The sequence below is a fragment of the Trematomus bernacchii genome, unplaced genomic scaffold (genome assembly GCF_902827165.1).
Source record: "Trematomus bernacchii unplaced genomic scaffold, fTreBer1.1, whole genome shotgun sequence".
Classification (NCBI taxonomy): domain Eukaryota; kingdom Metazoa; phylum Chordata; class Actinopteri; order Perciformes; family Nototheniidae; genus Trematomus; species Trematomus bernacchii.
Window position 1 is genome coordinate 17,748,138 of NW_022987739.1, and position 14,767 is coordinate 17,762,904.

Below are 14,767 nucleotides of genomic sequence, written 5' to 3' on the forward strand. Positions count from 1 at the left end.
TTCATAAACATGAGCTATACGACAGATTTACAGACAGGAGGAGGAAGGACACACAGCGACACATAAACAGAAGAAGATGAAGATGATGGAGCTTCATCAAACCGTCCGGTGCAGCATGGCTGACCAATGAGAGCACAGAGGAAACATGGTGTTCTGCCTGAAGCTGAGTCACATGACCTTCTGCAGCACAGAATGGATCGATTGACATTTTAATTTAGATTCCTCTTTTAAGCTTATCCAATTGTGGAAACTTTATTTGATTTAAGTCTGCAGTCTTCCAAAGCATCTCCGCACTGACGGCAACTTCTTAGTTCAAAATGTCCGAACATTATCGTTAAAGTTAGAGCCTTCGTACTGTTTATGTTAACAATGACTATATATTCAATAGGATCTCTACATGATTGTGTAGATTGGATGTAATAAGACTAACCAGACAGATTTCTATGTTCATTTGTTCTTTACTCCTACGATACAAAGCCAATGTGTTCTGAAGCAGGAGGATTTGGTTTTAGACAGAAGATGAACCGCTCTTGATAAGATACCTAATTAAACCTAGAAGGTGCTTCTGATGGATGACCTGATCACCATCTGCAGTCAGACTCGATCAAATATTAAATGACAACTTTTGAATTATGTGTCCGGGTAATCCCCTGCTCTTAGAAATACCCCGGAGGCCTCGTATCCAAACACGGCGTCTCCTTGTGATGAAGCTTCGATGACATCAGTGCTTTGACGCTTTGGAGAATCAGGTTGTGTTTAATGTCAAGACGATCTTTAAAAAAGACACTATCTTTTTTCTGCATTAACAGAAGCATAGATGTATAGTGCCAATATCAATGACATGTAATTAAAGGAATCTGTATGGATACACATATACATATATATTTTGAAAAATAATTGTATTATTAAATGTAACTTCATAATGGGTCTTTTCACAATACGGGGGTTTTATTGCTTGGTTTTATTACATTGTATTTTACTTTAGAGAAAGGACATTCTGTAATTAAAGTGTTTATTAATAAAAACCCTCTCCATCATTCATTTCTGGTGGTTTTTTAAAAAAAAATCTTTAGGGAAGCATTATTTGCTAATAACTTATTGTTGCTTATTTGTTATAGGATTATAGATTGAATTATCATATTTAGAATAACTTCTATCAGGAGTAGAGCACAAGGGGGCATCAGAGCTGTCTGTGGCAGGCAGGACTCGTCTTCCCTCACACTTTTGGTTTTCTGTCAGGAAGAAAGTAGACCTTTTTCTACTTTCTTTTTGAAAAAGTATTTGAAAAGGTATCTAAGGGGTGCTTCTGGATTTAGTATTTGACTCGCATACAGAAACAACAATGGGGGTTAACTCAGCAGATCCAAGATACATCCTGATTTCAATCCCTTGTATTTGTCTATCTAAATTAAACCTACATGTTCCCCTACGTTCAAACAATACCCACAATGCAACTCAATAGCATTGTATTTTCTTAGAATTCAGAGAATAGTGCTCCTATAAGGAAACAGACCTTTATGTGTGACATTGCAGCAGAGACATGTATTTGTCCTAATCCAGGCACAGATTACAGGTATCATAGTTTTATCCAGTTAGACATTTTAATAGCAGATATGAACGGATATGTTGAAGAAAAGGAAATAAAACAGGTTTCTGAGTAATGTAACTTAAAGTTTCCAAGTTTTGTTTTGCTCTTTCATATCATTGAATATAACTAACTTCCTGTTTACTTCAGAATGGCCTTTCAGATCAAACAACACATAGATCATGTGAGACACTGTGGGAAAGTTGCTGCATTCAGGCCATGCACAGAACACACATTACATATTGATATGAGAGAAAAACAAAAACACAGGAAGGAGAAAAGAGTACCGCGAAAATAATAAATAGACACTTTCATTGTCAGGTGCACCTGTAGGAACAGAAATGATATAACAGGTACGCGTCAAACAAAGTGTACCATATGGAAATAAACTTCAAAGATATTGACTGACAAAAATGATATTTACTTTCTTTGAACAGTAACCGTAGCAACAGAAACATCCTATGACTCTGCGGTGTGTACTGGTCGTGTCAAGTTTAAAACGGTTGTCTTGAAACATTTCTACATTTCACTTCTGGAGTCAACTGAACATCCCCTTTTTATGGAAGAAGAGGTCAAATCATTCATCAAAGAGAAAGGTTTGACCTTTGACCTGCTGGCTACATGTGCTGAGGTCCAATAGAGAGCTGACAACAAGGCTACGTACCGTCCTTACTTCACCCGGCATCGAAACACACCAACACACACATTCACACACTTCATCAACGTAACGGCAAAAAAATGATTCAGATGGTGCGCGATGATTTGAGAAACAACACAAGGTGATTTTTGATATGTGATTCGTGCAAACGCTCTGCTTCTCTTCTCATCTCTGTAGAAGCTGAATCATATTGATCTGATATAGCTATTCCTCTAAAACGTAGAGACATTCTTCTGTCTGGGTCGAGCAGCCGTTTCTGTCTCGCTGAAATAAAAAGTGATCCGATGCTCAGGGAATATTTTCAGGCAACTCTAGAGGGAGAAATGGATCCTTTTTGACTCAAAATATTCCCTGAGCATCACGTTCTTCAACCGCTCAGATGCCTTTTCTAACCGCGAGAAAAGGCATTCTGGGGGAACACATCTGGGAACACAGCTTCTATCTGCAGTACCTCTTTAGAATCTACATAGAATATAACTTCTTGAAAATATATGGCTTTTTAAACAGACCCCAGCCGCCTGCTGCAATGCAGCGGGGGGGGGGGGGGGGGGGGGGGGGGGAAGCAGCACAATAACAACAGTCTTCCTAACAACGATATAAGCTTCCGTACAATCAGGCACAAAAATAAACACTTTTTCTTTCACACTCCAGTCCTTTGGTCTTTGGTAGAGATGAATCTCCTCGTACAGTATTACAGGAGATCTGTCTGGATAAAACAGAAAGCTACACGACTGGGAAGCTTTGTCCCTTTCCATCTGGGGGAGGGTCCAAGGTGCAGCTCAAACAGGAAGCAACACGAGCTGCTAGTATATGTTCGATTGTGGCGGCTGGTTTCTATACGCCCCTGTCTTGGGTTTATTTAGCATGTCCAAACCAGGATAAAGTCCTTAGCTACCGCCTGACGTTAGCTAGCAAAAGTCCAGATCTCCAGAAATCTTTTGAGTCTACAAAGTACGTAAGACTGCTGAGAATAAATAGCCCCATGAGAGTTATGTAACTGATCTGAAAGTAGAGATGTCTTTACTTTAAGTAAGGTGTTTCAGATCATGTTGAAGGACCCTATAAGCAGCAGGAATCTGATAACGGTTGCCGCTCAAACGCTGAATGATCTTCCTACTGGAGAAGCTTCCATCTGACGTCCTTCTCAACCTTTCTAGAGTTCAGGTATTAAGCTACTACAAGCTGAAGCCCTTTGGTTTCACCGCGATGCGTCCAGCATTGATCTTAAACTGGAGAAGCTTTATGAAATGGTTGCAGGGTAAGGGGTTCGCATAAAAAGGAGCCGCCCCCCCCCCCCCCCCCCCCCCAGCCCCAGCCCAAGCTCTGTGTGTCACTGACAGCCCCCCCCCGGGGGTCAGCAGTGGGTGACCTCGATGGGCGACAGCGTCAGGATGCTGCGGTCGCTGGAGCCGAAGTTCTCCGTGTCGCTCCAAGACCTGAAACAGGCAGCAGTGAGTGAGGGTTAGGAGAGAGAGAGAGTGTGTGTGTGTGTGTGTGTGTGTGGGCGGGGCAGGGGGAGATAACACACTGATTCCTGAAGGTTTGGGATTCTATTCTACACAAGCAGGCGAGAAGAAGCAGAAAGTCTGAGGGATGGAGAGTTAGTAATGGGTGGGATGGCGTTAGTGAGGAGTGTCTTAAGTCTCGCCTCATTTTCTCACGCTTATTAAGGTCTAAGGATAACAAAGTGTTTCAGATCATTACATGTAAAGATGTATTTTGTATGAGGGATGTGGAATATTTCTGTTGCGTCCCGTTGCGCTTTACTCATTGGTTTGCAGAGGATTGGAACCAGATTAGGTGTGTTAAAATATAACTTAATCAAAAGAACGTACAGATATAAAGTCCATTGTAATATGACAGAATAATAGCTATTCATTCACTATGAGGAAGGAACATTGATACGTTGGCATTGCACTGCTAATGCCGTTCATTATGACATTATTTAAACAGCAATAAAGGAACATAGAAAACATTCCAGGTCACTACAAAAGTTCAGTTTTGATGAAGTTGTTCAGACAACTAATTATCCCGTATAACCTTTATGCCTCCAAATTAAAACAAATGAGGGTTAGGGTTCATTGCTGCACAGAAAAATGTAATTTCTCTGTGCTGTGCATTTGGAAACCTGTTGAGGCGAGACTTGAGCTACTCATGGATAAAAATCATCCCAATCATCATAAATATAAATTAAAGAAATGAATTTAAAGCATCAACAACATACTTTCCTCACATGTCCACTCTCATGATAAACTGGGCTAACATCTGATTCTCTGCAGGTCAAATACACAATACTGTGAGCTCAGTCGGGTATCGACTAGAAAAATACGAATCAGACTTTCTCTCGCACAATATTAAACATATATGCATTTAGTACAAAATCTATGATATCATGTATTATAATGTATATATAAGTACTTTCTGTTATTAGCTTAGCAAGCTGGATCTTCTTTGGAAAATGCACACAAACTCATCCATTTCTAGGGCGATCAAAACATTTCCCCCGCTAAACCCTCGGGCTGGACGAGAAGAGAAAATCCAACATGAGAGTCACAGCTTGCCACTATATGAATCGTAAAGGTCACAACCAACCCACCCCCAGCGTGCTGACTCACATCAGAGAGGGCCGGGGTCACTGATCAGAGCGTCTCCCCTAAAGCAGCAGAGAGGCGGAGCTTCAACACAGGCCGCTACACCTGATCTCCACATGACTGAAACGCCTGAAACGCCTGAATAGATGTGTAGCTGAACATACAACGAGAGGAGAACTGCACCTGTCCATCCACATCTTCAGATATTTCTTGATTTCTAAATGTCAGCTGCTTAACGTTAATACATTCTCATGACCTTTCATTTACCGCCGCTCTGTGAGATGAAGACAACCGTTTTAAGACCTGGGAAACGGGGCCACCCAGGGACTTTAAATAGGCCCGATGACTCAAATGGTGCTCTGACTGGAGGCTCTCCCCACGTGCTACATCACCAGCTCTCTTTCTACCAGGTCAACCTCAAACATCTCGGGGCTGAAAGCATCTTTGTTCCCCGGGTTACGGCTGAACAAAGCACAAAAAACACTTTTGGAGTTCAGCCAGTGGGACCATGAAGCCGAGAAAAGACCAGAACAGGCACATTTTTTACAAGACGAAGCTCACGAGGGACGTTAAACAGTACATGAATAAATGATCTGGAAGGTCGAACAACATTATGCAGATTTAAACACAGAAAGACAGACAGACAGGCAGGAGGAGTGTGTTACATACAGGTTTACAGTGTATACAAAGTACCAAAGGCAACAGCAGCCCCCATGCAACAAGACAGAGTCTGGGTATTCTTGTTTTGTAGCTAGTAGTGGACAAGACAGGTGGAGTTATATACTGTCTTTAAACCTGTGGAGAGAGGAAAACTCCACCCACCTGGAACACCCCTGGGTATCAAACAAGCGTACCCCCAAAAGAACCTCTTTTCAGAAGCACATATAAGGCTTCAGGATCCAGTAGAAAAAGACAAATAGTAACAGTAAGTAGCAAAGAACAAAATACTCTCTGACTACATTTCCCAGCAGCCTCTCTGGTTAAGGATCTCCCTTTTCTAGGAGAAGCAGATGTCTGCAGAGATGTTAGAAAGCAGCTGAGTTTGTATCTGTATATATTGTTTCAAATGATGGTGCATTAAGTTCAGGTTCAAAACAGATACAAAAAAATAATAGTTTTATGAAACACCAAGTAGGATGTTTTATTTGTGTTGGTTTAGTATGTATAGTTTTATTGTGGATATACAGTATGCCTGCTTATTGTATTTAAATGCTTTCAACAATGTTTCTTTATTTCAAGTACCTGGATGTTTAAGAAGCCTTTCTGGAATTGCCAATCGTAAAGCCCTCCTTTTTTCTACATTCGAAGGTACGGGTAAAATCAGTTTGACATGGCGATGAAAAAGCACTCCTTTGTTATCAAAAACCTCTTTGACTCTTGACGTCTGTTCGTGCTTGACGCCTCTCGCCATGATTCAGAGTTGCAACAACAGGCAGCGAGCAGCCAGCTACAGTTTGGCTTCCAATATATAACAGATATATACGTTTTGTCTTACATATGTTTGTAAATATGCTTATTAAATGTTCCTTCCAGTCATTTAGTATGTTATATAGGACTGGGTGTATATATGTTCCCTTTCCCCTAAGGCAGTTTCCTAGCATTAAGGCCAAATCTGGGCAAGCTTGTTATTTATTTAAGTTGTTTTATTTCCTCAAACCCAGACGAAAAAGTAGAGGAACGCAAAGATTGGGTGAGGAAGAGAGGAGAGGAGAGAACAGGGTGAGGGAAGGAGAAAAGGGAATCACATTCAGATCCAACTTGTCTTTGATTTGTCACTGAGTTTACAGTATAACGCACAGCTAAGCACAGCTTTTTCCTTGTGATCATGTTCATCCTTCTGGGAGTCCACATTGACTGCTGTTGGAAGAATTCAACTGGCTGCTTCGTGCCAAGGTCAGAAAACAAATCAATCATTCCCACACGAAGAAATTCCTCTAAATTGAATCATGCATTTAGTGGCAATCTGACCCTGGAGCGTTTCCTTTCTTTCAGCGAAGTGACCCTGACGACGATTGAAATCGATTATTTCACGGAGCATATCCCACCCACCTCTGTCTGAAGAATAAAGAAGGGTATAAATATTAAAATGTAGGACTTGTGTTATGCTCCTGACTGGCTGAATCAATGTTACAAATCATCAGATCAGAAGATGGTAATTCATTTCTCACAGGGCGTTATTTGTATACGTTAAAAATTGGTTACAAAGAGATGTTACATCCCATCATTTCATGTCTCTACTATGAGATTGATGCGTCTCCCAGGCTAAACTGAGGCAGAACACAGAACCTGCAGGTTGCTGTCCAGAGGGGCTGAAGGGAGGAACAGTGCATCCCCTTCATGACCTGCATGCTATCATTAGCCTGAACAAACACACAGTGATGAACCCACAAACATGCATGCTTCTGAGCGGGCCACAGCAAAGCTCTCACACACCAACAACAAGAATGCTACATCTTCATTACTGATGTGATCGATACCCAGAGTCCCCAGCTGTTTTGGGGAGTATTAATTGCTCAGCAGAAAGGGCCGATTAATCCATGACCGCACTGAGTCACTGCGATTCAGACAAAAAGTGACAATAACACTGAAACTGCAGATCGGGCAGCCCGGCAAACTGTGAACTCAGCGCACTTGTCTTTAAAGCTGCGCAAGGCAAGCTTTTTATGAAGAGAACAACAAGTTATAGATGTTTTATCATCGCAAAGTGGAGCTGCAGCAGAGAAAGACATGATCTGCTCTTAGTGAGAGCTCCCTTCTTGCAGTAAACTGACATCATGTTTCATGACTTTCACCCCTCAGAAATGTCAGGCCACCACAATGCACAATTGCCAATTGCAGCTTGAAAGTCCAAAAAACCCGCCACTTATAAAGCACTTCCATATCTCTTCATTTATGGTTTAAGGACAGAAATGTGCACACGCAACATTTGGTGTTTGGATAAGAAACAATTCAAACAGCTAGTCATTATCCGGCCTCTTCTAAAAATGGTGAGGCCCTCCAATGAATAACAACATAAAACAAGCAAGTCAACTTAATTACTGACATATAGACAATGGTGTCATCTGTTAAAGTGCATTAAGGGTTAGGCAGTTCTACAAAAAGAAACTGGCTTATCAGGCTAATGTGGACACCAAACCTCTGATTTAAAGGAAGTATTGAACAGAATCAAAGCAGACAGACACAGTGTATAGATGATTATGACATAGAGACGGGCTAATATCTGCCCTGTCCTAATGTAGAGGCTAAACAGACAGGACAGGTTACAGTGTATTATTGAGACCTGTTGGATGCATGTATGTCGAACCAGGTCTCCAAATTCTGCTTCTGCCAAACATGGAAAGGATGGCCTTTTCAATGTTTTCAGTTATTGGTCTCTATGATTTTGGTTACAATATGAACTGATATATTTATGATGATACACTGTGGACATTACACCGTTCGGACTTTTCAAATAAAAGTGACTCAACACTCTTAACATTGACTTTGATGCAAATAAGAACATCATTACAGCTGTCCATGATGGCTTGATCCACACACCTTTCTCCCGGTTAGGTCGTTGTCCACAAGTCACACCCTAAAACCAGTCTCTTTTAAACCCTGCTCCACCACTGTTGTACGCCTAACCTGCAACGGATCTGAACAAGAAAGCGTTACAGTAGTTGTAGCCATATTAAGGACTAAAACACTCAGGACTCCAGCCCAAATGTTTGATCATCAGGGTTCATAATCACAGTTTGTGGTTGTAGTCCTCCCCACCTGTTGCTGCGGCTGGATGCGTGGCAATTGTTGGCGCTGGCCTGGCACTGCCCGGTCATTCGCTCCAGGAGGGAGGCCAGGCGGGAACAGCCGCTCTGCCCATGTTGGTAGCAGCACAGGGACTCCACACAGCTGAGGGCCGGGGGGGCTGATAGAGACTGGAGGGGGGGGGGGGGGGGGGAGAAAGAGCAGGATAAGGAGGTTGGTGGAATAGGGTGAGAGAAATGACAGAGGAGTAAAGAGGACAGAAGATAAAATGCAAAAGAGAAAGAAGGAGGGAGGGAAAAAAGAAGAAATGAATACCAACACTGTACAGTTAACTGTCACATTAGGACAGGGTGATTGATGACTGGAGGATGACATATTACATGCTGCCACAGGAAGAGTGATGGGCAGGGGAAACACTGAACACATGCTACACAAGGGGTTGAAATGTCGCAAATAAACAAATAAATCATAAAACCGAAGACACAAAAAGGCTCTTGCATTATAAAGTTGTGGTTAAGTAGAATACTTTGGTCCTCTGAATTGTTTGATAAACACATTGAATTGAAGTCTTTTATGTTCTGAAAAGCCCCAGAGCTATCACATCATATCATTGTGCATTATACAAGAAGATTATCTTATACTTGAAATTCAGTGCAAAAATATTTTCAGTGTTAACTTAGATGTTGAATTACACCTCCAAGAAACCCCTCCCTGTATACATTATTCATGATTAATCAGTGTTGCAGTGATGCATTGGGAGACAAAGCTGAATGAAGTTGCTGCCTGTAAACCTGCAGGGTCAGGCTGCTCTGTTCTGCTGACTCAGCCCCCGAGAGACAGACAGTGTGATGAGAGGAGACAAAATGTGAAGAGCAGTGAGTGTGAGGTTACACTCCTGAAGTTTGCATCCTGTACACTCCTCTTATACAACCTCAGACTAACTTAAAGGTGGGGTAGGTAAGTTTGAGAAACCGGCTCGAGATACACTTTTTGTTATATTCCATGGAATGCTCTTAACATCCCGATAGCAATGAATATCTTAAGTGCTTTGACAAAAAATCCATAAAATAATGTCATCTGTGGAAGCCGTAGTACTGTAAAAAGCACGACCAATCATTTTAGCCGGCCCGGCTAAAATAACTGGATGGCCTACCTGCCTGTCAGCCTTCCATCTGTGCACAAACTTATCTCGTGCCCTCATTGGTCATGTGCGCGTTCGTGTGTGTTGGAGGAGGGGCTCTATAAGGAAGTGGCAGATTTTTTCCAGCTGTGTATTTTCAAATTCTAGCGCACTCGAGCTGGTTTCTCCAAAATTACCTACCCCACCTTTAAGTGGCCTAGATGGTGCCATTAATCAGCTTTATTAAAAATCCTTAGAGAAAATCACTATGTGGAGGTATTTCGAAAATGTGCTCATGTAGAAAACAACTTCTGATCTTTTGGACATATTTTGTCATTTAGCTATGCATTAAGCATTCAGCTAGGAGCGAGTGTCTCCTGTGATACAGTTTAAAGTCCTGTTTTGTAGCCGAGTGCCTTTTGTATTCCACTGTGTTTTGAATTGTTGCGACTCTCTGCAGCAGAAATTGGAGACGGTGTTGGCATCGAACCAAACTTCTGCTTCTTGGCTGGCAATAGCAAAACACAAACAGGATGATGTGATTTATTCTGGCAAGTTCAGGTGCCCCTGGATAATAAATGCAGGTTTTTTTCCATCTGAACATATTGCTTTTCCTCCCTCTGAGTAACAGCAAACAGCCACCACTTGAGCAAAGAGCAAAGTTGTAGAATGAGGTTTTCTGAAACACACATTGGGTCCAAACCACTGTGAAAGCAGTGGAGGCAAGTCTTTCCTAGAGTAGTGTACAGTATATCTGTTGGTTAAATGCACTTTTATTAACCCTAAAATGACTGATTTAGCTAGTATTAATCCACCAATTGACTTTATATTTGAAGTAGCATCAGTTTAAAAGGGCTTCTACTGTTTCTCAGAAGCATCAGCAGGCAGAGTTGAGATAATTGGGTTTTGAGTGGTCGTCATGTTAATAAAAATGCTGTTTACGAGAGAGATAAACAAGAAAGTAGTTGAATGTAAGGTCATAAGTAATGTTTCTGAGCAATTGTTTGGTGGAAGTAATTTTTTGTTCTAGAGACGGAGCAGCAATATGATTCCTAGAGTAAAAAATCCGACCAAACCTTTGATAAACAGTGTCTGTAAACCGACTGCTTGAACTGAGGGTTTTGTTGTGAAACAGCCAAGGCCTCAGTGACAGCTATATTGGTGACATCATCCCCTGGCTGATTTACTATATTAGCTATAGAGTTCAGCTAAAGTTCATGTTTGTTGACCATTTATTTTTGCACAACCCTACAGTACAGGAGTTTGTTTAAACAACTGAGAAAACAACATCATTTTGGTGACTGCAAATGTAATAATCTATGTTTTAATATTAAATATGATGTGGAGAAAAGAAAACACTAAAAGTCCAAAATTGAATAACAGCAACTTTAAAAATCATACTTAAAGGGGTTATACGAGATATCAAACACTTACAGGCACAAATAATATACTGAGGCTTCAATATGAAGTATTAGTATGTGGGGATTAGATGGTTGAACAAATATACAGCGAAGCATGCCAACAGCATTCTCTCTCTTTAAACTCTGATCCCAGATCTGATCAACTACAGTGAGGGGTGAATTGAGGTCTTAACAGTGAAGGATGGGGACAATCATGGTTGGATGAGGATGAGATAATTCATGGAAGGGTATATGTGGGAGAGGATGGGCCCATTCATACAGGAAGTGAGACTAAAGGATATACAGGAACAGTATTTGTGACATATGAAATAAAGGGCAGTGCAGGTGCAGCTTTGGGGGAATGACTGGAGGTGCAGGTAGTTTTAACCAAATATAATATACATATGTGGTGACAGCAGCCCTTTGGGGTTGGTTGGTCCTCGGGGGAAGCCATAATGCTCGGATAGTGACAGGGGGACAAGGGTAGTGAAGTATGGTACTACCTAGGGGAGCAGGGGTCTGGGCCGGGGGCAGCAGGGGGAGGATAAGCAGCTAGCAGGTGCCAATTGTCCTCCCCTGGGCTCCGCTGGGCTTTAACAGGGTCATATTCTGGGCCGACTGAACCCTCACCCTCTTCCATCTGAAGGACACAAGATGCTTACAGTGAGCCCCCTGGCTGGTCAGACATCAGTCAGCCAGGTGGGCTGTTGGTAGTTCAGACACAGAAACATGACCAGTAAAGCAAAACTAACCATCACACTGCAATAGTATCCACAGGTCATTTGGTCCCATATTAAGGCTTGATTCAGTTGAAGTAATGGGATAACACCTCTCTTCAGATAGGGCTGCAACCATTGATTTTTAGATTATCAATAGAGTGGTGCAGTGACGAGTCCTAAAACCCGGAAGTGAGTTAGTATTTGACCACTACCGGTTCCCTCGTCTCAGAGTCAATGGGATTTTGACCTGTTTGATAAATGCAAGTTTTGTTCAGCCGGATAATCTCCACATGTCTACCCTACTTTTATAATTTTCTAAATCATAAATCTAATCGCCAGAAGCAAAAGGCCAACGTTATGCTATAAACGAACTACAGCTGAGTACAGCAGGGTCGCACGACTTCAACGTCACGCCAACTTAAGATCGATATTCAAAAATACAGATTCAAAATGGTACAAGTTGAAGAGTTTGTTTTAACAGTTTGCAAGAGCGCAGGTACTTGCTTTCAAGCAGAAAAGGGCAAACTAACTTAGCAGGAGTGTTTACGTGTTCGGTGTAATGACGTACAACGTGCTCGACAACTTCTGTAGTCCTATTCAGCCACTTGTTAACAACCATCGTTTTTCAGACACGTAAACACTTCATAAATCACCAGTGGGGTCACTGCTGATGTATTTAATGTCGTAGAACAAAACGTGATCCGTCTCTTCAATTTGTGTCAAACACAGACCTTATTTCCAGCTATTTTCCAAAATCCTATGGAGAAATCCCGTTGATTCTGAGACGAGGGAACCGCTAGTGGTAAAATGCTAACTCACTTCCGGGTTTTAGGACTCGTCACTGCACCACTCTATGTATCTGTCAAACTATTTTTCTCAATTAATCGTTTGGTGTGAAATATATCAAATAATAGTGTACATTTCCAATGCAAAAGAAGATAATGTCTTTAAATGTCTTGTCGATTTAAAACCCAACGATATTCAGTTATATTTCAGTTAGAGGCTGAAAAAAACAGCATTTTGGCAACTTAAACAACTAATCATTTATCCAAATGGTGATTTTTCTGTCATTCTAAACGATAAGTCAATTAATTTATTGCAGCTACTTTCAAATGCAATTATTGAAATGGGAAAAATGATATGATTATTAGAATTTTATCTTAAAAGTAATTTTCATTTGGGCAATATTGGAAATTATTTCATACCATTGGTTAGTGTTTTACTATGTTTTATTTAGTTTTGTAAATGTATTTGAGTTAATACGAGACTAAATGACTGTGGATACATTTCAGTGCTGCTTATTTACCAACCAGTGAATTGTCAGTAAGTAAACAGTCAGTCGGCGAGTCAGTCCTACAGTGAGCTCTGATACACTAACACATACAGTATATATAGACCAAATCAATGCTGGTCCTGTTGTTAAAGCCCTTCACAAGTGACCTCTCCAACAATTTAAAGCAAAAGAGTTGAGAGCACATTTTTTGCCTTACAAGGCAAATAAGAACCGCTGCTTCCTGTGGTTTGAAAGACGACGCCAATGAGCACCCCGGGTCCTATTCCCCTGATACAGACCTGGACCTCATCCTAATTGGCACTGTGAGGTTATCATAAATCACTGCTGGAGAAAAGGTCTTTCAGAAGGGTTGAGTGGATGTGATGAAGTCACTGGAGGAGGGCTTTAACTCTCACAAAAGCAGAGACAAGTGAACACAGTGAGAAGCTGCAGGCGTGAGAAAGATGTCTCGAGGGAAACGCATTCTTTGAGTGGAGATAAGAGCACATTTATTAGCATCCAAACCAGAAGGCAAACAACGGAGAACCCAGGAGAGCCCTCCGGGTTCTACTGCGAATACCTCTCTGATCTAATTAAGAAAAACAAAAGACTCCGATAGATGGTGGTACTATTGCTACAGAGCTGGATAGGCGCTTTACACAGCACATACACATAAATACATGCTTTGATTTGGAACCCAGTAAGAGCATCTTGTGTAGTTCTACCAATTCAAGAAATAAATGACTTAAACTGAGGAAATGGGATCTCTTTTGCATAATGTGCTCTCCATTCCCATAGAGCACTTATGATCAGTCAGTCTGCAGTTTGTTTCTGCTCATTGACTCGGAAGGGGACTGCATGGCTTATATTGGGTGTGACTTGGAATATACACTCATTTGCCAGTGTTTCAGATTCACCTCTCCTAAACTACTGCAAGTTATATTACTCATGTGAAGCTACCAAAAGTTCAGTTTCAGCAAATAAACCTTTGCAGAGGTAGGATTTATCTTCAGGACTGCATCCGTGTTCCAATGTTTTACACCGGTGACTGAATGTAATGTTAACAACTTTAAACATACAACTAGGCTATTATGTTGTTATAAATCCAGAGTAGCATTCTCAAGCTAGTGCTACAAACCATCAGTGGTAACATGCCACAGCTGTAAGGCTAAAGATATGCTTGCAGAAAACATGAAAACAAATACATACATTTTCAAAATAAATAAACAACACAATGTGTGGCGTACCATACTGCCAAATTGGGGTTATTTTCAGTGTCAGTAAATATTCAGATCAAACTGCTTGGCCTATAAAATATCATAAAAAGCCAATATTTCATGTTTGTTTTATCTCACCAGTAGTCTAAAACCCATTGATGATAACAAAAGGATGCCAAGCTTATAAATAAACTATACATTTCTTATGTCCAGACAGTGTTGTCCAATATCAAGATTCTTTGGAGGGCTTTAGGTCTTTTCTCCTCACCAAAGAGATCTAACACTATTGTAAGCATTTCCTTTGCAATCGGTTTCCAAGGATGCTTGCTATGACAGCACAAGATCTTCAAGTCATGAGTCTAAAACGGTTGTGATAATAACACAGCAGTTTATCACGCTTATTATTGGAAAGCATTATGCTGCTGCCCAAGTCAGCTCAGACCAGTCCAAGAGTCTGTCA

General features: G+C 41.2%; 1 protein-coding gene across 1 annotated transcript in view; it reads right to left on the minus strand.

Annotated features, from left to right (window-relative positions):
- Nucleotides 1-3,542: 3,542 nt before the first annotated feature.
- The window catches only part of atp11b (ATPase phospholipid transporting 11B (putative)), a 49,591-nt gene continuing 38,366 nt past the window's right edge, over nucleotides 3,543-14,767 (minus strand). The window contains exons 29-30 of the mRNA XM_034147627.1: nucleotides 8,591-8,748; nucleotides 3,543-3,679 (exon numbers count right to left, since the gene is read on the minus strand). Of these exons, the coding sequence (XP_034003518.1) occupies nucleotides 3,598-3,679; nucleotides 8,591-8,748 (240 nt within the window). The 3' untranslated portion in view covers nucleotides 3,543-3,597. The remainder of the gene's footprint in view (nucleotides 3,680-8,590; nucleotides 8,749-14,767) is intronic.